Source organism: Sceloporus occidentalis, unplaced genomic scaffold, assembly GCF_023333645.1.
Source record: "Sceloporus occidentalis isolate IW3139 unplaced genomic scaffold, rSceOcc1.0.p SCAF_2, whole genome shotgun sequence".
NCBI classification, from domain to species: domain Eukaryota; kingdom Metazoa; phylum Chordata; class Lepidosauria; order Squamata; family Phrynosomatidae; genus Sceloporus; species Sceloporus occidentalis.
The window spans coordinates 177,426,152-177,452,207 of NW_028316982.1; the positions used below are offsets into that span (position 1 = coordinate 177,426,152).

At 38.5% G+C, this 26,056-nt stretch overlaps 1 protein-coding gene across 7 annotated transcripts in view; it reads right to left on the bottom strand.

Moving 5' to 3' along the window:
* Positions 1-26,056, bottom strand: part of LOC149319377 (neuroligin-4, X-linked) — a 220,072-nt gene that overhangs the window by 80,337 nt on the left and 113,679 nt on the right. For 6 of the 7 annotated variants that reach the window (XM_089511563.1, XM_089511565.1, XM_089511564.1 and 3 more), the window contains exons 3-4: positions 24,758-24,817; positions 18,957-19,109 (exon numbers count right to left, since the gene is read on the bottom strand). In XM_089511563.1, coding sequence (XP_089367689.1) covers positions 18,957-19,109; positions 24,758-24,817 — 213 coding nt within the window. The remainder of the gene's footprint in view (positions 1-18,956; positions 19,110-24,757; positions 24,818-26,056) is intronic. The other variant, XM_089511569.1, reaches the window with a different exon arrangement.

The following is a 26,056-nucleotide window of genomic DNA, read 5'->3' on the forward strand; positions in this document are numbered from 1 at the left end:
CGACCTCATGTATAAATTGAGGGCAGGTTTGGGGGCCAGAATTATGGATTTTGATACGACAGATGGATAAGTCGAGGGTAAAACTTAGGGGCATATAACAAAGTATCTAAAAGATGAAGCAAAGGAAAAAATGCTAAAGAACTTACAAAATCCCAGCAGGCATAACTGTCTGTGCTCACACTAAAGGCTGGATGGATAATAATAATAATAATAATAATAATAATAATAATAATAATTTATATTTCCCGCCTCTCCCTACAGATCAAGGTATGATTACATCAATAAAATAGTAAAATACAAATATAAAAATACAGATAATAAAACACTAACAATATAATTTTAAATTAATAGAAGTAGGTCAGTCCTCCCAGGACAGATTGGCTTTCACCAGGGTTTAGTTCCTGGTTTTTGATAAAAGCTAAAGTACAATACTTACATTAACCCATGGATAGGTTTAACATTTTTTGGATCAATTTTTTGACTTAAATTTCTAGACTTATACATGAGTATATACAGTAAGAGCAGAATATTTCCATGTGTTTCATATCTTGTTATTTATGGTGAGATTCAGGCCCCAAGTTCTGGCACTGAAATAACTTTATAATTTCTTTTTGCTGTGGTAAGCATTCTATGATCACTCTGCAGCAATATTACAAATATTGTAAGAGTGCCCTATTTTATTTAATAATTCAGGTGAAATTCAGAGGAAGAAGATATTTCTTTTCAACAAAGCTTGTAAAATATCATCCAATGAATTGAATCCAGATGTATATCTGAATATATGAGATGAAGAGTAAGATCACACTTTTTGGCACCACCTGAATTGCCACATCCTTAGGTTCTTAGAAGATTTATTTGCATTTAGTGTGGGTAACTTCTTGTACATAGTATACCTCCAAAAGGGATAATCTGTAACAGATGTGCACATTCTTATTAAAAAGTTTTGATAATTGGTCCCTGAGTTGTGCAGCAAAGCTGCTGCAGGAGAAGGGGCCTCTTTGTTGGCCTCCATGAATAGAGGTCAGAGAATAACAACAACTTGGCCTGGTAGGCCAGGCTGTACCACATTACAGGGGGCAATTGCAAAGGCTATTTAAACTTCTTGCCCCCCCCCCCCCCCGAGTGTCAGCTCTTCACTTTTTGCAACTCATGCATCCATCCTCAGTGCAGTGTGAGCTCTGCTGGTCATCTAGGGACCAGGTAGGATTTCCCCCCATTACCTGGGGGCTTTCACCTACCTTATACTGTATTTGTTGGGAAGTGGACAATTGGCTCAGGGTGGTCTTATTAAATAGGTTTTCCTTGGCAGATAGCAAGGCGACAAGATTTTTAGATTGGTGTACATCTTGGCACCCCATTGTGATGGAGGGTTGGTCTGTGGAACTGCCTCCATCGGGTAAGTGACCGGGGTGTGTGGCAAGAAGACTGCCCTTGGAGATAATCTGGGGTTTACTCCTTACAAAGTTTAGTGACTTGGTAGGGAGAGCTTCATGTTTTAGTCTTCCAAAGATGACTGGCTGAAGTAGCAACCAATCTCCTTTGAACTGCCCTCAGGGACTTAGATTTCACCCAAGGGATACCTGGGGAGATGTCATAGGTTGCTGCCCCCTTGTTCATCCATTTGTTTACTCCCAGGCTTCAAACAATTAAATTGGTTTTTAGGTCAACAAAATGGCCCCTGTTGAATCCACTTATTTGTGTCTGATGTCATTAGTTCATGGTTAGTCAACAAATCACTTTTCTGTCCACTGGGCTCTGAAGTGATGTAGAATAAATCTTCGATATAAAAATAAAAAATAAAAACCTTCATGATGTAGTTTTCACTCTCTTACTAAAAGCATCATACAATGGAGCCAACCTACAATCCCTTGGGAGGAAGTTCCAGTCTTATTTTCTTTGGTTGTGTGCTTATGTTCTATCCTGCCTTTCTGCTGAATGGGACCTGTTTTTGAGATGCTGTCTCACAAAACCCTGTCTCATGTATTCACTATGATGGTGGAACACACAAGAAAGTATCTGCTAAACATTATTTTTGATAGGATCCTGACAGGGTCGGAAGTGCACAGAAAACAACAGTGTGGCTTCTGTATTATGCACTACTTGTAGAACTTTTCCCAAGGCAGCCCACATAGAGTTCATTGCTGTAATACAATGATGTATGGGTAATTTAGGTAAATCTGCCTTCATTTATGAGAAGCACACATAGCACACCAGCCAGCAGTGGCAAATCATGGCACCAACTGTCTTATATGACTGCTTCTGCAAGTGGAAATAGGATTTTAATCCCCTCTTCTTCCCTATCATAATCCACTGGTCCCAAACTACTAGAGCAGTCATGGCAAACTTTTTAGAGGCCGAGTGCCCAAACCAAAAATGTCTTCCGGCACGGGATATCACACGGCACTGGGGGGCAGGACTTCCAGGGGGAGGGGAGACAGGACTTCTGGGGAAGGATTTCCAGCTTTTCAGGGCAGGATCTCCAGGGTTGGACTTATTCCCCCACCCTCCCAGGACTTCAACTGCCTCTCTAGGGACAGCTAAAGGTCCGTGGAGGTGAGGGGCAAAGAAGAATGTGCCTGTTCTTCCTCTTCCCCCATTCCATTGGGCCTTCAGCTGCTTCTCTGGAGGCAGCTGAAGGCCCGGGATGGATGGGAAGAGAAGGAACAGGTGCACACCTGTTCCTCCTCATCTCCCTGCACCCTCCTGGGCCTTTGGCTGCCTTTCTGGAGGCAGCTGAAGGCCTGGAATGACAGGGGAGGAGGAGGAGCAGGCACATGGTATTTCTCTTCTTCCCTGCCCGCCACGTGCCACAAAAAATGGCTTTGCATGCTATCTCTGTTTGCCACCACGGTACTAGAGTGCATGGGATATTGCAGTCAGATAGCCCCAACCTTCCCATTTACAAGGGGAAAAGAAGCAGAATCCAAAAGAAATATATTGTTGATTTCTGGGTGAAAGAGGGGCAGACTGGCAAGGTGATGTGTGTGTGTGTGTGTGTGTGTGTGAGAGAGAGAGAGAGAGAGAGAGAGACTCCACATCTGTATAATTTTTCAGCATTTAATCCACCACCTTTGGGAAGATGATAAGTACAGCTGCTTTGAGCAGCCTTTCGTGCTGAATTACTGATACACATTATCAGGGTATTTGCACTTTAAAGAAGGTTTATCTGAGAATATTTTAATAGCAGACAGAGTTGTATAAATAATACATTCACTCATTGCTGCAAGTTAGGAGAAAAGCCAATTTCTTACAACCCTTCAAAGAAAACAATTGTATCAGTATACCTTTTTATCTTAAGTTTGTGGTTAATCCTTTGCTCTGCCTAGCAAAGCTCAGTACTGCTTTCTAAGAAACTATTTTTATTATAAAGATACAAGGAAGAATACAGTACATTCCACACAAGTGGCAATAATGCAAGGTAGGCATATGTATCTCCTGCCTCAGGTGCAAGTTGAACTAATGCTTAAAAAGAGTCAACTTATCAAAATGAAGGCCTGTTACAGACTGCCAAAATAAAGCTGCTTCGGGTCTCTTTGGAGGTATGCTGCTTAAATGATGCATGCATCCTAAGAATCCAGAAGCTGCACCAAAGCTGCACTCCAGTGCTTAGGAATGGAGTGTGGCTTTGGTGCGACCTCCGGACTCTTAGGACCCATGCATCATTTAAATAGCATACCTCCAAAGAGACCCGAAGCAGCTTTATTTTGGCAGTCTGTAACAGGCCAATGTTAAAGGATGTTTTTCTTTCAGCTAAGAATCATCCTGTTTTTCAAGGCTGTAGACAAAAAGCTAGATAGCAGCTTGCTGCCAGGTTAAGACAGTATAGAGATAAGAGGTTTTCAGTGACAAAGTCATTTGCCATAGGATTCCTACTTGTCCATTTGTCACCCAGAAAGTAGGGTATTGAGCAACCTTTAATATGAGCAATTACAATCAAGGAATGTCAAAAGAAATGAGCACAGTGGTTAGGTTGGATTTTGTTTTGTCTGGATGCCAAGCTTCAAGTTAATAATCAAACAATATTTATTTATTTTTATAAATAATGTACTTATGAAGTTTATAATTTTGGAAACTTCTTTTCTTTTGCATTTTCACCATAACTAAAAGGATGCAACTATTTTTCTGCATATGGAAAAGTAAAGTGTGCATTCAGCTTTTATGAAATGGTGAAGTACACAATACAATTATATATGTGTCCAAGCCTTTTTCACTCTCTCTTCTGATGATGGTGATATGGAGCTGGACAGAGCAGTAGAGGATGATGATGGTGTTGGAGATGTTGCCATGGGTCAAGATCGACACAAAGGCAGTTAACAACAACAAATCCCTATCATACAAATGTTAGAAGTATAATTCAACTATCAATAAAATAAAAACAAGACCACTAAAAAAAATAACAACTTATATAAACTACTCAGCACATCAAAGGCCCTATCCCTCTGAGCCATTAGCTCTCAAAATCAATAAGGTCTTCAACTGCCTATGAAAGGATACCAACATGAAAAACTGGTGAAAATGAAGTACTGGCAGTCAGATGACAGGACTTTAGTCCATGAGTTCAGTACAGTTGGCCCTTCTTATACACAGGTTTTTTTATACATGGATTCAAACATACATGGTTTGAAAATATTTTTTTTAAAAGTATAAATTTCAAATATTAAACCTTGATTTTCCATTTTTTATAAGGAACACCATTTTGTTATGTCATTATATTTAATGGGACCTGAGCATACACGGATATTGTTATACAGTGGTACCCCGGGATACGAATTGATCGCGTTACGAAATTTCCGGGGTACGAAAAAGTTAGATTGGAAAAAACTGTTCCGGGTAACGAAAGATTTTTCGGGTTACGAAAATCATTTCGGCGCGTTTCGGCGCGAAATTCAAATCCGAAGCGCGGCTAGCGGCTTTCCAGCGCTAACGGAAAGCCTTTTCGGGTTGCGAAATGTATCGGGTTACGAACGGCGCCGCGGAACGAATTAATTTCATAACCCGAGGTAGCACTGTACATGGGAGATCTTGGAACCAACCCCAAGAGTCCACTGTATGTATGCAAAGAGAGGTTTGGAAATGTTTCCATGGATCTCAGAGTTCATATTCTTTTCCAGCCCTCCCTGCTCTTCATGATAACTTTCAAACAGCTGTGACTTGTTCTTTTATTTGGGACTCAGAGATTGTGCTCTTTCTATTTAAATTTCTGGGCAGGAAAACCTGGAACCAAAGGATACAACCCTAATTAGCCCATGAAATTGCTGATCTTCCTTTTGATTGTTTATACAATTTAGTGGGTTTGCAGAGCATATAACCCCCTACAAACTCATCAGATGGCTCCCTCCTTGTAGTGTAATGGGCAAAAAAATAAGTTTCATTCAACAGATATTGTTAGTTCTATCATATTACCTCCAAATCCATCATTAAAAGTGCATAACTCGAGTGAGGGAGTAACAGGCCAGGTAAGGTTTCAGCAACTCAGGGGCTGAGCAGAGGGTCCAGGACAGCATGAGCCAAGTCCGTTCTATTCTGGCAAGGGTTCTAATCCAGATCCATCCCTAGGTCAGTGCCGGGATGAGCAGGTGTTTACATGGGCCCTCAGTGATTGTGGTGACACACTCAACAGTAGAGCATGTCTAATAGAAGCTGAGGGAGAATTCTGAAATATTTGATTCAGGTCACCTACTGATGATTGTACTACAGCCATATTTCCATAACACATTCAGTATAAAACCCTGACACAGAAATTCCTTATTATGGCAGTGTGTTGTGTATAAAACCAGAGTATGATAAACCTTAAATGTATCACATCTTCTCTGATCTTTGGAGCGAAGCAGGATAGCCCTTTAGTACTTGGATATGAGACCACTAGCAAATACAGTGTGCTGAAGGCTACATTTCAGAGGAAGGAACTGACAAAACTATATTCCTTGACTCAGAAAACCCTATGAAATTCATGAGGTCACCATAAATGGACAGGTGACTTGAAGGCTCATACATACATGTGATGAATTTTGAATACTAGATCATTCAAACACATTGAGACTGCCATGGTTGCCTTGACTGACGATCTGCGTCTGAGCATCGACAGGGGCAGTGTGACCCTGTTGGTGCTCCTAGACCTCTCAGCGGCTTTTGATACGATAGATCATGGCATCTTCTTGGATCGCCTGAGGGGGCTGGGAATTGGAGGCACTGCATTGCAGTGGTTCTGTTCCTTTCTCTCGGGCAGATCCCAGAGGGTGATGCTCAGGGACAGTTGCTCCAGTAAAAGGGAGCTCACCTGTGGAGTCCCACAGGGTGCTATTCTGTCCCCGATGTTATTTAACATCTATATGAAGCCGCTGGGTGAGATAATTCGGAGTTATGGAGCTGGGTGTTATCAGTACGCTGATGACACCCAAATCCATTTCTCCATGTCTTGTTCGTCGGCCTCGAATTCTGATGGCGTCTCCTCTCTCAGTGAATGTCTTCGGGCAGTAATGGGCTGGATGAGGAAAAACAGATTGAGATTGAATCCAGACAAAACGGAAGTGCTCACAGTAACAGCCCCGAAACCAAGAATTGGGTTGCAACCTCCAGTCCTGGATGGGGTCACACTCTCCGTCAAGGACTGTGTTCGAAGTCTGGGGGTGCTCCTTGACTCGTCGCTCCTGATGTCGAACCAGGTAAATGCGACAGTCAGGAGCTCCTGTTATCAGCTTCGGCTGATACACCAGCTGCGCCCTTTTCTGGAAGTAAGGGATCTTGAGACTGTTGTGCACACGCTGGTAACCTCACGTCTAGACTTCTGTAATGCGCTCTACATGGGGCTACCCTCGTGCTTGGTCCGGAAACTGCAATTAGTACAGAATATGGCAGCCAGAGTAATTTCTGGAACATCCAGGAGGGACCCTATTACGCTGGTTCTAAAGTCCCTCCACTGGCTGCCCATTAGCTTCCGGACCCAGTACAAGGTGTTGGTTATCACCTTTAAAGCCCTAAATGGCTTGGGTCCAAACTATCTTCGGGACTGCCTTCTCCCCTATAATCCTCCCTGCGCACTCCGCTCCTCTGGAAGAGGCCTACTTCAGCCACAAAAACCTAGGCTTTCGACTACCTCCCAGAGGGCATTTTCCATCGTTGCCCCCAGACTGTGGAACAGCCTGCCGGATGAGATCCATCACCTTACATCCTTAGACAGCTTTAAAAAGGCTGTTAAGACGGATCTCTTCCGACAGGCCTTCCCAGAGTAGAGAACCCGGCCTTAGAAGAACGTCTGGGAAAGATACTGCTGCTCCCACTGATTGTTTGCGGGTGTGATGTTGCTGACTTTTTGGTCAGTTTTTAACTTGTATGTTTCTGTGTGTATTTTTTTCTTTTGTGCCTTTTTAAATACTGTATTGGATTTAATACTTTTTTAAGGAGGGGAGGGTATTAGGGATTTTATATGTTCTGCATTTTTAACTTTGTTAGCCACCCCGATTGTTCTCAGAGGGGCGGGGTACAAATAAATTTTATTAATATTATTATTATTTACATGCTGAAATCATGTCTGTTCAGATCAAATTCAAAGATTAGTCTGTAGAATTAGTATGTAGAGAGATCTTGTAGTCTAGCTAAAGAAAGAAGTTGGCAGCATGAGCTTTCGTAGACTTCAGTCTGCTTCCTCACACTGAATACTGAATATGGCTGAATGTATCTCAGGAAGTAGATTTAAGTCTGAAGCTCATGTTGCCAACCTCTTTCTGTAGTTAGTCTCAAAGGTGCTACAAGATCTCTTTACATATTGTTCAAATCAAAGTTGTTTTAGATACACTTTATCATGGCCCAAACACCACATTTCTTTCATACATTGTGTGTACATTCATTATAAGCTTGCTGTCAACTTTAGTTTCACAATGAATGTTTACTTAACAAAACAGACATTTTTGTGTTCATTGCATGTGAGGGTGGGCAATTCCCACTGTGGGGTGGTGGATCAATGTTAAAAATAAAAATTCATTTCACTGGAACAAATACACCTCTATATGCCTAAAGAAATGTGAGCCTGGAGCCAATCTTTCATGAAGTAATGGAAAAGTCCATATGTGCAATGTAAAATGTGGAGTTCCTAAGACTCATTTAAATATACAATAAAATTAAATATCCAGTACCAAATAGGAAGATGAAAAGTATATACATGTTTAATGGGTGTGCTCTAGGGTGGTTCATTTTATAATGGTAAAAACTCAAGTTGAACCCAAGGACCAAAGTACTCCCTAATTTAGTTCCAAATAATAAAGTAAACATTTTCCCAAAATGACATGGTCATAACTCATTTAGAAGGCAGTGCTCAATAAGTGTTAAAAGTAGAAAAATGTAATTGTTAAACTAAATTTCATAGGATAAACAAAAATAGCAAATGCAAATGTAGGTAAAAATATTTATTTATAATTAATTATTTGCCATTTTAAACAAAGCCCAAAAATATATATGTAATAATTGATACTGTTAATACACTTAAATAATAATAATAATAAAACTTTTATTTATATCCTGCTTTTCTGTGACAGGACAATCAAAGCAGCTTACAACACGTTAAAATCCACATTTACAAATTTATATCCCAAATTCCCACCCCCCCTTAAAACAGGATTAAACAAGTTACAATTAAAACATCTGTTAAAAACACAATAAAAAATACAGCGAGGACAGAGTGGTGGGCTGATACATGATGTGGGGGGCAGTCATTCTGTGGCCAGGCCACTTCTTTGAGGTTGATAGTTGTACAATTTCTACAAGAGCATTCTTTGTTGGTTCAGTTGGAACTTGTTTTCTGTTGGCTTCTACAACCTGCAGCAACAATTGCTTTTCTTCTTCATCATGTGTGATCAGCTTCTTGTAGTCTTGGAACAGTTTAACACCCCTTTCTGCGATGTCATTAACTACTTTTAGATGTTTTATGGGTTTTTTACCATTTGTATACTGTGGATCCTGCTCCCAGTCACTTGGTGGCCTTGTGAGGAATGTCTGGTCTATTTTCAACTTTGACAATAGCCAAGATGTTCTGCAGTTGGCAAAATCTGATAATTCACATCCTTCATTAAGTAAATCTAGATTTCCTCTTATCATTCAATGTGGAGGAATATTTTGCTATATTTTCAACAATGCAGTTTTTCTTCTTCAGTAACTTTATCTGAAACAGGGATAGGCCATCTAGCTCATCAGAAAGATACCATAAGTGAGGCTATAGAGCTTTTCTTATAGTGATACTCATCTCGTTGTCAAAAATACTGTATTTTTCACTGTATTCTAGCCTCCTTCCAAAAGACCATGTCATTTATGGCAGCATCCGCATTGATTGGAGCCTCAATCCAGTTTTTACAACTGTGCCCCAAGCTTGACAAATCTTTTCAAATTATGTTTTCAGTTGGGTGAGATGGAAAACACCATGAGTCTGGAAAAGGTACAACTTATATGTGTAAATAAGTTTGGCCATCCAAGAAGCATGATGAATTGGTCCAGGCACTCTCCAGTGAACAGTTTTCAGTGGATATCTCAACACCAACAACGTCAATTCAATTAGCTCTAGTCATCTCTGGGATGATCTTTTTTCTCTAGAAGTGGAAGCAATATCTTGATGGTAGAGTTTTTCAAGTCCTCTTCTTCAGCAGTAAGATCCAAAGGTATATAATCAGTTTGAACTATTACATTCCAGATTTCCTTAAACCTTTGGAACAGAGGAATATCAGGTGAGTTGGAAGGACCTAAGCATAGAGTAAATACTTTGCTTAGAATTATTTCCAATACATGATGGCGACATGCAAACCACAGTAACTCTTTATTTACTCAGTGTTCAATCAAGGTGCATGCTCCATTTTTAGCTCCAGAATAAACTGCTGTCATGTCAAAACCTATTCCAATAATTTTATCATCAAGATCCCATGATTTCAGAACATTATAAACTGCATTGCCAGCATTTACTGCTGTGCTGGAAGAAAGTTTTGGGACTCCAAGTAGTTTCTCTTCTCCATTAGCAAATAAAACTAATTTAAGCAAAATTTTGAAAAATAACAGTCGTAGAGCACTGCTTTCCTTTTCTTGTAGGATGCTGAAATTTTGTTTGGTGTCTATTGTTATTAAGTGTAACAAAATTAGAGGGTACCTAAGTATATGAATAACTTGAGTTTTTTGGACCACCCTAGTGTGCACATGTTCCCTTGCAATACAATAGTTTCCATCTCACTGCAAGTCTTTTAAAAAGAACATCTTTAACATCTCTGTGCTGAAGTAACAAAGCATTGTGTTTTCTAATGAGCCAAATGAAGTGATTCTCCCTAGCATAATGGCTTTTCTACACTGTGTGTTTCTTCAGCAACAGGATTTTTTTAAAAAAAATGTGTTAATTCTAGGTGAAACTAACAGGGATTGTTCCAATTTAGAAATCCATTGATTTTCTGATTTAACAATAATATAAAGACTCTTATTCTTAAGGAGCATAGAAGAAAATTGATCTTCAAGCAATAAAACACAGGTCTATAAACACAATCTATAATCTTGATAACACTTATTTGCTAATAATCCTATTGAAAACAAATAAAGAGTTACATAAGAAAAAAATCTACGTTTTTTCTTTAAAAAGGGAGGAGATCCTTGACATGCTGATAGGTTGTTTGTTTAATTTATATCCTGACTTTTTTTGAACAAGGGACTCAAGGTAGTGTACAACTTAAATTAACAATTAAACTACAATTATTATTTCCTGACCGGTATCGACCTCACAGTCATTCGTATGACTTAGATTGAACTGTTATTCTGCCAGCAATAGCAATAACACAAAGACATTAAATTATGCATTGACGGGTACATTCTGATCATGATGTCAACCCATGTACAAAATATACACTGGATCTCAGTGGAGGAGTTCTCTAGTGTGTTCAGTGTATGACAAGGATTCTGTGAGCCCTGTCCACTTAGGGTCCTTCCAGGTGCAGGAGGGAAAAGCTCAGTCCCAGCATTGCAGAAGACACTGGACCCCCTCCAAGTCCATAAAAGTAGAGATAGATAGTGGAATGTACTCAGGTGAAGTCCATCAAGAAAAGGTTATCAGCTCCAAAGAAGTCCTGCGAACAAAGTCCTCCTTAGGAAAACAAGGCTAAATGGCTTAAAGCCTTGGATAGGTTTTCAGCCAGGAATATATAAGCTCCACTTAGGGCCACATACAGTGCTAAGAGGAACTGTTTAAGCTTTTTAGTCAAACCTTGTATTACTATGGATTAATGTGTATAACCTTGGACTGTACATTGTTTGCTGAGAGTTTATCCTGCTGATTTTGGACTGTTTTGGTCGTGGCTGTGGAACTTGTTGGTTTAAAATTACTTACTAACATTTATGTCTTGGTTTTGACTTATTGCACCCTTTATCGCTTCTGGCTGGTGATGTCTTAGGCCTGAACTCTTTGTCTAACCATTTTGACCTGAGACTGCACCAACTTCACCATGTGATTTCCTTGCCTGGAAAGTCCATCGCAAGGATTCCCCTCAGTGCCTTACTAGAGATGTGAAAATATTTTGGTCTTGATGTTCTTGCATTTCTCCAGCTGTCACCTCCATTTTATTCTCATTCTTATTGTGTTTTGATAGCCAATTTTTCCTTCATGTATGCAAATTAATGTGATTTTTTCTGTACACTTTTTAAAAATATGCCCATTTTTCAATATCTTTTAATGTAAATTTTAATGAATTTTAGCATTAATGAAAGTTTATCTTTAAAATACATGCTTTTTATTCATGCAATTCTTTTAATGTGATTTGAAAATAAAAGTGGGGATGAAAAGCCTAATACTTCCTGTTTCCTCCCAATAAGAGGAAGCAGAACAATATATACCCACATGCATTAACAATTTTGCAGACCACAATGTGGGAACATGGATTATTCTCCCTCCAAAAAACATTCTACTGGTGTGGTTCACTATTTACCAAGTCATCTTTATCTCCCTTCTCCTACTTTACAAACAGTACAAGTTTAAAGTATATATGCAAGTTCTCCTAATATCCTTCAGTGTGCAATTCCACTTGTATGTACAAATTATCACTGGTACATTAATTCAGAATACTATAGAATTTCTACAAAAAGGCCTACTATATGAGTCAAATAATAGTGAAATATTGCAGACTCTTCAAATTGTCAGGATTATTTTTCTTGTGAATTTACTCATAAACAAGACAAGATTTCTTACTGACAATTTTGCTAGCAGTTCAAAAACGTATCATGATAATACATATAGTTAGAGAGATGGACGTGTGTGGGCTTCTATGCTTCATAACTGGAGGAGCTAAAAGGAAAACAAACACACGCACAAACACACACACACACACACACACACGCAATTCATTAAAAAAAAAGAAATGATTGTAAACAGCCTTGCTATGTTGACTCCTATAAGATAGTTTTGGTTCCTGTGAACTGCTTACTTATTGTAGAAACTCAGCAATTTTAAATACATTAATTCATTCATGTCAAAAGTGCTGGAGGTAGTTGTATATTAGTGATGTATATGCATATCAAAGCTGGGGGAGACTGCCTTTCCTTGACATTTATACAGCAGAGCTGCCATTGTTATTATACAGATCCTTCATCATTAGCATTCAAGAACCTAAACAAAGAAAAATTCTTAGGCTAAGCAGGTGTTTAATTTGTAAATACTCATATATTATAACATGAGATACTGAAATGATTGCCATGAGCCATCTGTAAGAATAGTGTAAGATTAGACTGTAATTACAGTGCAGCTAAATGCATGTTGATTTAGAAGTCAGCCCCACTGTTCAGGATACTACATTACTACAGGTTGAAATCATTAAGGAAGAAAGATAATTTTCAGCAATATTATTTTTAAAAAAACAACGTGTGAAATCTGTCATGTTCCTCTGTGGCCCATGCTATAAGATACTCACCAAAGAACATCTCGGATATCTGTTTATTTGGGAAGTGTAGATGGAAACTGGTAGGAGATCTAAAAGTATATCCAGATATAGATGGTATGGAAATGGAGTTAGCATATTAATGCGTATGGTATCCTACAAGTTAAATGAGATGCATAGCTAAGTGTGAATCCTCAATTCTTAATTATCTGACTACTTTGAACAAGTTTTTGCCTTACCAGCCTTACCAGTTTCCTGATCATACCTGTATCACAGAAAACAAATTAGATATAATTGGACAATAAGTGTGTTAACAATAATCATCTGAATCAGTGGAACTGTGATGTCCATTTTTATGACTTGATCTGAAAATAGGCTTCAAGAGACGATTGTAGATTGCAATGTATATTGAACAGAATCTTCAATATGAAAGAGGCATGCAGCCATCCAGACCAAGATTTTACTGTCATGAAATCTTATTCTTAATGCAGTCCAGAGACATGCTTTTTTTCTTCAGTACATTCTAAAGCTATTTTTACATCCAGAATAACATGTACATACCAAAGTCTGCCAATTTGTTTTCACGCACAACTTCTTCATCTTTGGTAATAACATATACCTTCAAATTAGCTGTACCAACATGGGCAAATGAATGGCACCGCAATATGCCAACATCTTCATGACTGACCGAGAACTGCACATACTTACATCCTTCCATTTTCTCCCCTCGAGGCAATCTTGCACCAAGAAACCTCTCCTCTACCTGAGGTATACTGATGATATCTTCAAAATTTGGACTCATACTTTCCACCAGAATTTCAACAACTTCCACCCTTTCATCAACCTAAGCCTGGAACTATCAACAGAACAAGTTATGTGTCTGGATACCACTGTACAGCTATACAATGGGCATCTAGGCACTATAATATACTAAAAACTCACTGACTGCTGCACAGACTTACATGCCTCCAGTTTCCATCTTGTTGTTATCTGCCTTTGAGTCGATTGAGTGGATGAGACACCTCCAAGAATCCCTATCCCACACTACCAAATCTATAGTTTACAATAAAGTCCTCCAATAAAATGACATTTGATCAGAAACCTAAGACAGGGACATCAAACTCACGGAATTTGGTATCCCTGTCTTCTGGGTCTAAGCAAATGCATTCCACAATCTACAGTACCCAACCATATGTAGTTGTAAAAAAGCAACAAGGCAAGACTTGTACTCAAGACTAATCTATTGTAAAGCAAACTAAAGACAAAAACAAAAAACAAATGGCAGAATCCGACTGGTAGTTACGTACAGCTCCCAACTGAGACCAACCTGATGTATCATCAATGAATTACAACTTACTCAATGCTGCCCTCTCAATGGCTCTTAGTGGTAGGCCTACAGACAGCTTCTCAATCCCCAATACATTGTGCCCTTGCCTTACACCGGGGATCCATTCTGCCCCCCCCCCCACGTAAGACAATTTCCACGTATGCTTGAGCCCCATTGCTCATTTCCTCCTTGTTGCACAGCTTTCAGAGTATGACACGGGCGCACTGTAGTTATCTACCTACAGGAAGAAACACAACAAGGATGGGAGACAAATATAAGCCCTTGCAACAAACCCAGATGCCAACTCTGCCCTCTATTTGGGAAATCTTAACATGGGACCTAATTATATCACCCACAGTATTAGAGGTACTTTCACTTTGTTGTTGCTGTGTGCCTTTAAGTAATTTCCAACTTTTTGATGACCCAAAGGCAAAACTACAATGGGGCGTTCTTGGCCAGATTTGTTCAGAGGAGGTTTGGTATTGCCATCCTCTTAGGTTGAGAGGATGTGACTTGCCCATGGTCACCCAGTGGGTTTCATGGCCAAGTAGGGAATTGAATCCTGGTCTTCAGAGTCATAGTTCAACACTCAAACCACTACACTACACCCCACTCTCAGTTCTTTCATAGCTGCCCTTCCCATTCCCAGTCTTCTGATTTCTTGACTGAAGTTTCTGTTCTGGTCAATATTTAATAATAATAATAATAATAATAATAATAATAATAATAATTTGTTTTATTTATATACCGCTATTCCAAAGATCATAGCGGTGAACAGCAATTAAGCTAATTAGCAATAAGCTAATTTGCCCCCAACAGTCTGGGTACTCATTTTAGCGACCTCGGAAGGATGCAAGCCTGAGTCGAGCTTGGGCTCTTTTGCTGGTCTTGAACTCACAACCTTGTGGTTTTGAGTGAATGGCTGCAGTACAGGCATTTAACCACTGCGCCACCATACTTTGATTCAAAGTATGGGAAATCTTTTAACTATTTCAATTTTCTCATCGTCTAACTTGAATTTATGTACAGTGGGCCCTTGTTATATGCGGGGATCCGTTCCAGACCCCTCCCCCCTCCACGTATACCAAAATCAGTGTATGCTCAAGTCCCACAGAAGTCAATGGTGGCACATAAGGGGAGGGCCCACTGTATTCACCTTGGCTTTAGGCAATATCTTTCCTCCTGCCTTTGGCCAGAACAGCCATAATTAAAACTGAACTTGTCACCCCATCATCATATCCACAAGTTTTTGTGTTTTAGTTGTTATTCACATGTACAACTACTAATTCATAGGTATAAAAGTCTGTTCCTAGGCACTTCACTTCATGCATCTGAGGAAGTAGAATTAAGTCTATGAAAACATATACTATCAAATTCTTCCTCTCAATCGCAAAGATGTTGCAAGATTCCTTTACATCTATATCATAGATTATCATAATATGCCAGGTGTCATATTCTTATTTGTTTTCTCTAAAAAAGAAAAAAAGGAAGAAAGAAAGAAAGAAAGAAAGAAAGAAAGAAAGAAAGAAAATATTCAGAGAAAACTTATGAACATATTTTGTGCAAAATGTGATCTGTTTTGTTTTTGTTTGTTTGTTTTTTGCACATGTGCATATTTTGTTTTTTTGCACACACACACACACACACACACACACAAGAAAAATAAACTGAAAATTTTCAAGATATTTTTATGGGTTCTCTCAATGTATTAAAAAAAAGACAAAATTAACTTTCCCTCTCGCATTCCTACCAGCTTCAACCTAATCTATAAATGGAGAAATGCTTTCTAGATATCTAATACTCTGAATAAATAATGTGTCTGTGTACCTTGATCTACAATACAACTTGTCTAGCTTCCTAGATTGCTGAGTGTGTATGTTATTTTTTTGGAGTACAGGAGTCTGTTGATTTGAGAGGAATGGACAATACACAGATTATACTGATTGGTGATAGATAATGACTTTCACACTTTTTTTCAGAACTGAAAGGCAGTGTAATACCAATCTAGTACATACACACACAAATAAATAAAAACACTTGAAAACACATAACGTGTTATAGATCAGATTAATAATTATTGTTGGTCTGAGGAGCATTTTCTGCTTTTGTCACTCTCTAGGATTGGGGTGAACTGCAAAAAAAAATGTAAAAAAGAGAGGGAATAAAACTAGGAATAGCTGAAAAGCCCCTTATGGCTTTAAGTGGGAGGAGAATGGGCTGCAGTCTATTTAAACATATTTAAAAAGTGAACCACCACTTTGGAATCACTGGAAGATTTCATATATTTAGCCAGAAAAGGGGAGAGTCCAAGGATATGGAGGAGTCAACAGGCACAAAAACATCTTTGTGGGACCATATCTCGTCATGACATTAGACTTTGCTTATCCCATCTTTTGCATGGGCTTTGAAAAATAAAGTGCATAGCTACTTGCTCTAGCTATTATTTATTTTTATTTAAAGAGACAGCAATAAAATCCCAGTTCATCATCAGAATAATCTAGATACATTTTAATTCAAAATATAATCTTTTAACACAAATACTGCAGAGAATGCAGAGAATGTTCCACCTTCTCTAGAAATTACATCTAATGCCATAAGGGGAAAACAAGCCAGAAACAAGTGTCAGACTGCATGGTGAAATGTATTTATTTAGTAGGTTCTTCTATGAATGATGACAATTAATCTTATTAAACAAACCAATCTTATCTGTGGATTATAAATTTAAAACAAATGTATGTACATGCCTCTAAAATAACCAAAAACTAGCCATTTTTTTTTAGCAAAGTAATGTAGGCAAGTTAATTTTGTGATCTATATTTCACTGGTTTATTACTTAATCAATTATATCATTCTTTTAGTCAAGAATGTTGCTCAAAGAGCCTAAGAATAACAAAATACAGTAGCTTTGAAAACTTTGTTAAAACATAACATAAAACAACAGTGGGAAAAAATAGAACAATAAAAGAAACACGTAGCACTCAACCAATTAAAAACAGTTACTCCAACGAATCAACTTATACACCAAATCCCTGCCTGGATAAGAACAGCTTTGCTTTAAAGGCGTAAGAACAGAAAGGGAACCAATCTAGCCTTCCTTTGTAGCAAGCCTTTCACTTTTAAAAGAAACCTTGAAAGCAAATATAATTATGTCAAGTGTTGGTAGTAAAATTATGTTGACCTTCAGGATGCTAACCAATGTTCTTCTTTACATGCTTCAGATACTGAAATGCAACAGTGGAGCCGCCACAGTTTTCATCTATGGTACAGAATCCTCTATACAGCAGAAGAGTCTATGTTACAAAAACAAACTAAAAATCCTACCCAAGTGTAACTGCTTATATTCAAATGTAACTTTGTTTCATTTCTAACTACCTAGCCATTAAAGTGGGTCCTTGGTATCCATAGGAAATCCATTCCGGATCCTTCATGGATGCCAAAATCCGTGGATGCTCAAGTCCCATTGACTTTATTGAAGAAAATGACACTTGCTGCTTCTGGCGCAATCACTCCTCTGCCCTAGGCTGCCCATTCTGAAGCCGAGGAGGAAGAGGAGGAAGGGGGGAGTTAAACCTCCCACCACTGCCAGTGTCTCACTATGGGGAGCTGGGCGCTCTCCCTCCTGACCCAACACTCAGAGCTGGACAGCTGGCCCCGGAGCCACCCTGATTACATTTTGTACAGAGGCGGGATATAAATAATAATAATAATAATAATAATAATAATAATAATAATAAATAATAATAACAACAACAACAACAACAATAATAATAATAATAATAATAATAATAATAATAATTAGATTCCCTTGCCCACAGTCGGACCCCTCCTGCTGAGCCCCTTCCTTCCTCCTTCTCTGCTGGCTCCCTCCCTTCCAGTCCCGGCCATGGGGTATTGAGGCTGCTGCTAGATGGCCAGCCTTGTGGCGGTGGGCAAGGTGCACTTCTCCCAGCCTTTTCCTTCTTTCCTCCTTCACCTCCTCTTCCTCCTCTCGCCTCACCTTTTCTCTTCCTCCTCCTTGCACCACACAACCCTCTCCTCCTCCTTCTTTTTCTCCTTCCGCCTTGCCTTCTTCTTCATCCTCTTTGTGTCATGCCTCATCTTCCTCTTCCTGCTGCCAAACAGTGCCTTCTTCTTCCTCCTCCTCCCCCCCTCCCCATGGGCTTGCCATCTGTGGATGCTCAAATTCATGGATGACAAGTTTGCTGATAAGGAGAGCCGACTATACTAGCAAATGCTACCAAGAGAATCAAGCAGAATTCTACCTAGGGCAAATAAAGTCATCAGATTAAGAAGAAAACATACTGTGGCCATCTTGAATTGATAGCATCATGATGTCATAGCCAGAGATGTCTGAACCAACTAAAACAATGGCAAGCAATCAGTAAAAAATATCACCACTCATCTAATTCAGTTTTCCTAAACTATCATGTTGCCCCAAAAATAACAAGGCAGGTCCAAAACGGATGACAAACATGGCAAGAACTGATTTTACAAAGAGTTTGTCCCAATATTCTGATAATATATAGTAGAGATACATAGGTACAGACAACATTAAAACCTATCCAATTAGATTGTAATCACAGACTCTGAAAGGAGCCCCCAAAGCAAGGCTATAGCTTTCCATCACACCTGTGCATGACCTAACATAGTGGATTTCTCTGGCACAAATCAGGCCACAGGTGTAGTGGTTTAACAGATATACATTTAAAATGACTTTCAAGAACTTTCAAGAAAGAGAAAAAATTACTTACCTAGAACCCCTAGTCTGTAGTTGATGGTTACAACAATGACATTTCCGTAGCTTGCCAGTATGCTGCCATCAACTATATTCCCTGTACCTTCCATATATGATCCACCATGGATATAAACCATCACTGGCTTCTTGCTGTTCTGATCGTGTATGTCTGAAAAGAGTACAAGTAAGGAAAACACAAGAAAATAATACGAGTATTAAAGGAAAAAATGTTGCCTATTTTTCCCTACAGTGTTAATCAATTTAGTACTTCACAAAATCCCCCAGTTCATGTATCTCTCTCCTCTGTTTGTTCCTATACCAGTTTAGTGCCCTTCTAGATGAGCTCTGAAAAAGTACTTCAGGATAAATTCTGCCGGGGGGGGGGGGGGGGCAGGGAACTGCTGCAGGTATAAGCACAATTACAAGGCTGAAAATGGTGGAAGAAGGACCCATACCTACTGAATATCACACTTTTCTTTTCTTTTCAGGTGTGAGTGTTGTTTTTTTGAGAGCTGTGTGGTTTTTGAAAAAGTATTACAGTATTAAGAGTCTAATAAATATAAAATATTGGAAAACTAATGGGGAAAAGTAATTCACAAAGAAGTGTCATCAGAAACTCCATTATTTTCTTTTTTTAAAAAAAACCCACCCTCTTAAATATTAAATAGGTTATAGGGTGTTGTGCATAGTCCTGTAATACATTTTACTTTTTAATGTTTAATGTTTTTAACTTTATAAATTGTTTTATCTTACATTTATATTTTTACTGTATTTGTATCATTTTTAATTTGCATTGTTTTAAACTTCTTGTTAGCCACCATGAGTCCCTATAGAAGAAAGGTGAGATATAAATGAATAAAACACTAATAATATAAAACTGATTTACAGTAAACATCATTTTCTGTTTATTTCTGTCTTGCAGATAGTGAAACTCATAGTTTTTCCCCATGAAGTATATAAAACAAAATAGTTTCCCCCATGATTAGGTATTTAAAGGGCTGGATCCTATTGTTAGTTCCAATTAGAGTTGGCGCACTTACTCAATGGGACATAACTTATCAAGTTATAATGGATTCAGTGGGTTTACTCTATTTGAGGGCAACAAAAGGGCATACACCAAAGTGAATTAGGACTAAGGTATATAGGCTCCTCAACCAAAGCAGTTTGAGAGAGATTTAAAGGGCAGCATTCTTGAAATGGAGTGTTACCAAAATGAACTAAAGTTCACCAGAAATTATGCAGACTATCAAAGTCTGTGGTAGTGGGGAGTAAGGTATAATTAAACGTATTGTACTGCCTGTATTCCTTTCTTTAAAAAAACACATTCCCCTTATGTATCCGCCACTTGATCCAAACATGTGAAACATTTGCACGCTAGCATTGTAAAGTCCTGTGGACATTCAAACAGTACTTTCAGAAGATTAGAACATCAGCATGGGAACAACCAGGTGGCATAGTAAGAACCAGATCTAATTGCTTGGGAAATAACACACAAAGCATGTTTCACTCTTTTTCCACAGCACCTTGACAGTGTCCAGGTACAATATTTTAGACCCAGGATGCAATCAGAATTTCAGGAACATGACATTTCGACACCAGGTCCACTATAACCTTTTGAGTGTCTTCCACATGCAGTCCTTACTTTATATGACCATATCCTACATCATTGGGCACATTACCTATGGTATAAGTGGATGAGGCCCATTTTATTGTTGAATTGGTTGTTCCTTTTTTGTTTATTCAAAATACTTTTACAAAAGTTTGTTTGGTTGGTTTCACATAATTTGGAAGTATTTTCATATAACATTGACATGGTAAGTTTAAAAAAAAAGTTCTACTACCAGTCATATTTGTAACGATGGGTCAAAACATACTGAAGAAATAATCCAGTTTCAGACTATATTAACTACCCTGGCTCAATGCTAGGGAATTCTGGGAACTGTAGTTTTGTGAGTTGTTTAGCCTTCTTTGTCAGAGAGTTCTCAGCCACAACAAACTACAGTTCCCAGAAATCCCTAGCAGCAAGCCAGGGCATATAAACCAGTCTCAAACTGGATTATTTGTGTAGTGTGTTTTGGCCCAATATTGAAGCTAAGAGTTATGACTGTCAGTCATATTCCGAAACTCTAAAACAGTGGTCAACAACTGGCAGTTCCGTTCCAAATCCACATCTTTTCAGTTAACAAATAATAAAGGAACAGGGAACATAATAACATATATAATACACTATATAGCCTTATTCAGATGTTTTAAAATGTCTTAACAATTCAAACTATAAATTTTCCAGAATTCTAGCTCACAAGAGGCCCTTTCATACTGCACAATTATAAGTCTTTGGATTTCATTAGAACTGGAATAGCCGCCATCTTTTGGAATTCTGGAGCTCGAAGTTTGGTGGTGCACTCAGAATGTTCTGACAGAAAATAAAACTATAAATGAAAGGGTTCAAGGAAAGCCTCCAGAGAGAATATAGGCTGTCTCCGCTGCATCTGCACTGCAGAAATAATACAGTTTGACACCACATTAATTGTCATGGCTCAATGCTATGGGATTCTGGGAGTTGTAGTTGGTTTGGCACCAGAGTTCTCTGACAGACAAGGGTAAATGTCTCACAGAACTGTAATTCCCAGATTTTCTTAGGATTGAGCCATAGCAGTTAAAGTGTTGTCAAACTAGATTATGTCTGCAGTGTAGATGAAGCTGTCCCCAGTCCTGACTTCATACTGAGAGCTTGGTGGAATGATGTTGGAAAAAGGCAGGGCTAGTCAGGAGCATCACTAGGGGGCATGGGGGTTTCGTGAGAGAAGAAAAAAATAGACCTCAGGGGTTGATTTTTTTTAAAAAAAAAGTTTTAAATATTTTTTTTAAGTTTTCTTTTAAAAATTTTCTTTTAAAAAAGCCCACATCTTACCAAACTTTCATTTTACCCACATGAAACTATGTACATGTAAATACATTTAGGCTGTGTATATGATTTTGTAATGCAAAGGTATACTTTTAATTTTACTAATTATTTATGCCACAACTATTGCCATTGCATTCACCAAGATATGGGAATTTCAATTTATGAGTAACATTAGTGCAAAAAACATTACTAAGGATTCTGTACAGTGTGGTATGGGAGGAGGTCAAAGGGAGGGGTGGCATCATGAGTTACCACACCAGCTGGCACCAATCTTAGTGATGCCACTGGGGCTAGCACACTTCTCTTCGAGTGTTAAGTGAACATATTTTAAACAGCTGAATAAGGCTTTATATTGTGTGTTATATATATTTTTAACCAAAGAAGAAGAAGTTGAATGTGAGATGACTGCCCCCTTCCCAGGGGGATTGTGACACTTCTCTCAAAGTAATCCTGCAGCACTAGGGGTCCTAAAAGGACAAAATCTACAATATGAGTATGAAATAAAGGTCCAATTGCTTTATTTGGAACACAGGTACACAGCAGTGGAAGACTTCAGGTGAAAAAAAAAGGGTGAACAATAGCAATAACACAGAAGCAGAGATCTTAGCAGATGCTCTTGGAAAGGTCAGGAAGCCACAGTCATGCTGAACTTTTGAGAAAGAGGGAGATTAACAAGTGACCAGATAATACTATCCACATTTCTGAAGGGAAAGGAAAGGGCAAGTGTTACAATACCAGTTGAAACAGTGTGGAATAGAAAACAGAAGAGACATGGATAGGGCTTAGAAAAGTTCAACTATCATGGAATGGTGACAGGTAAGGGGCACAACAAATAATTAATCATTCTGTGCCAGAGTTAGCAACTTATAGTCTAAGGTCATAAGCAGTCTTCAGACTAATTTCATGTGCCCCTCAGTCTTATTTCAAAAATATTCTTCAAGTGGTCTTGTTCAAGGTCTCTGCTGAGAGTGATTTTCCCCCCATTTCCCACAGCATGTTAGGCAGTGACAGAATTTCAGAGAAAAAAGGTGGTAAAAAGAGGGGGGGGGGGGAGTTGGTGGCCTTGCCAAATTTTAGCTATGACCCCACTCAATGCCTAACAAAACACCACCATCAGAATCATCCAAGAGAATATATACTAAGGGCTGGAACAGACCGGCATAAAAAATGGCCTCCAGCTGGCTTGGGGGCATGGCATACAGATGACGAACACCCCAGGATACCTGGAACCCGGCTGCAGTCCACCCAGCTGCCCACACATGGGCTGGCTTCTGGACTCTCCAGCGGCATACCATTTATATGCTGCTTGTCACTAAAGCACCTTAAAGTTGTCTTCTAGCCACAGCAGGGTGGAAACACTAGATTTTTCTGGTCCCAAAAAGGAGTGACTCTTTGTCAGGCATACTGGAGCTCTTTGCTGCTCCTTTTTCAACTGGCAAAAAAGGCAGATCGGGGTCATGGCATGTGGTTGCCCCAGCCTCAATCCACCTTCAGAAGGAACAGCCTATTTCACCCCTGAATTTTTTTTAAAAAGATCGCAATATTGTAGCTGTTCCTTTATGCAAGCTTTTGGCCTCATCTTTATAAATAATGAAGTTTGACAAAATTTTGATTGCCTTGACTTGATGCTGTGGAATTCTAGAATTTGTAATATCGTAATAGATTTAACCTTCTCTCTCAGAGAGCTCTGATGCCACTGCAAAGCCTAGGATTCCATAGGATGGAGCCATGGCAGTTAAAAATGGTGCCAAACTACATTATTTCTGGGACCACTGTCAGGGGATGCAACTATATAGTTTCTTTTAAAAGTAAAGAAAAATCAAAATAAGCTACCACCAAAAGGGTTATTCAATGTGGAAGAAATGTGATATTTCATTGATTTTATTGGTTCATTCAGATTTTCACTGAAACTCAGAAGACACTGTAGGTTAATTTGACTATAACATAGTTGACCTCTTAATATACACATATTTCATTCTGTAATTACCATTAAATAGAAATATACATCTTTATGTAAACTTACTAAGCTTTACAGTCAAGCATTTACTGTGCTTAAGGGGAAAGTCTGAATCCTTTAACATTTGATAACAAACCATCTGTAATTAAAAAGCATTTCAAGCAATGGTCCCAGATACAAAAAGTTAGACCTCCTTTCCACCTGATATAGTTGCCACCACCTGAGCAATTTACACCCACAGAACTCCCACAAGTTACATAAAACATTTGCTGACATACAAATCAGGGATCTCTCAAGAGAACAGATATCATCACTGTGTGTTATATAAATATACAAAATGTATTCTTGTTGGGAGCTATGTGGGAGTAAAGGATGGGAATATTGCTGCCCCAGATACATGCACAAGAAGAACGTTTTAAGGAATAGCACAAAACAAAATGAAAAGCATCCTTACTTTTCTTGGAATATCAGATATTAAAGACATAAAAACAAACAGCAGAAGAAATAATTGCATCCACTATATGGGGTAAGGAAAAGAGATAAATAACGTGAAGGTGATGTTACAAGATATACCAAAAGGATAAAGGAAGAGATACACATGCAAAGGTTTCTATTCCATTTTTTTTTCTTCCTAGACAAAATTTCAGAATGGGAATGAAGAAACATTTGGTTGTAAATAATATGCTTGTTTCACTTCACACATATTCACAGATAACAGGTAATTTTATATCAAAAGGGAGTTGCAGTCATGTAGATGCCAAATTGTGTGCTTTTTTAAAAAAAGAAAAAAGAAAAGGAAGGAAGGAAGGAAGGAAAGCTCAGATTCCAGATAAAAAGAAAGTAAAACAGCACACTGGAATGTGTGTGATCAAATAAAGGAAAGGGAAAGTTCATGTTCATGCATATCAGGGTTGAGGGTTTGTTTTTGTTTTTTTGGGAAAAAACCAAAAAATACCTTCATCTTCCCCACGATCATTACTGGTAATATCATCTGCGCTTTTCTTTGTGTTGGCTCCTGGGGTCAGAGTGAGCAGGAGAATAAAGGGAAAAAAGAGAATTCAAAAACAGCAGTTCCCCAAAAATTTAAAGAAAAAGAACGATCCAAAAATTGGGAAAAAAAAGCAAAACAAAAAGTCAAAATCTGAATAGTTAAAAATAATAGGATGCAAACTGCACACTAACATAAATGCTAAAAACAATAAGAAAAAAGAGTAGGAAAAATAACTGTATGTTGTGACAATACAGTTCTGATTAGAAATGATTGCTTACTATGCATTCAAAATTGATTAAAAATGTATGTACACATTATTGTGTGTATGTGGAATTCAATCACAGCCCAAATAGACAGTGCACCGTCAGAGTTCAAAATGGATCATATAAACATTATCAGCAGAGGCTGCTGGAAACTGGAAACTTGTGGTGAAAAATAAGTAAGAAATTTAGATTTAAAAGCTTGCTTATAGAGTATTTTGTTGCCAGCAAATCATTATGACTTGAATCCTTAAACACACAACCAATTCTGCATATCTAAGGGAATTATTTACTTTTTCTCAAATAGCAGCCATGCCTCGTGACCTGAGGAGACTGTCAACTTTAGAACTGAGAAAAATGTCATTAGCAGGTCATGGCATTTGGATCTGATGTTCAAAGGGGAAAAGTCAAAAATTCTACTAAGTACATCCAAGTAACTATCTGAATCATATTCTTTGACAAAATCACCATTGTATTCAGAGTTACCATTAATAATAATCAAATAACACAAACACACAAAAAGTAATGTTTAAAACACAGAGAAGGCACAATTTGTCAGTTAAAAATACATTTACTGTAACATTTCATTGATGACCAACTATGGAATAATGAAACCAGTCACAGAACGTTGGGTTAAATAAGGGCCACTTTACTTGAACTATAACCAATTTAATTTATGTTGAACTTGGAAAGGAGTGGGAGCAACCTGACATGGGTCCAGCTGAGGCCAGGTGGCAAGCCTTGACAACATGCTCAGCCTTCCCTTGGGTGAAATACCTAAGCTCTGAGAGCAATGAAACAGTTGGACTCCTCCCTGGCCAGGACCTATAGAGGCCACTCCAGAGCCAAAGTCCTTCACCAAAAGGAATGCTGAGATGTACACAAAACTCATAGGTGTAGAAATTCACATTCGGGATCAATGGCTACTCAAAATTTATGAGTATATGGAGATGGATAATCTAACACTGAGTTTAAGAGGGAAGCCCAAAGAAGACTTTTATAA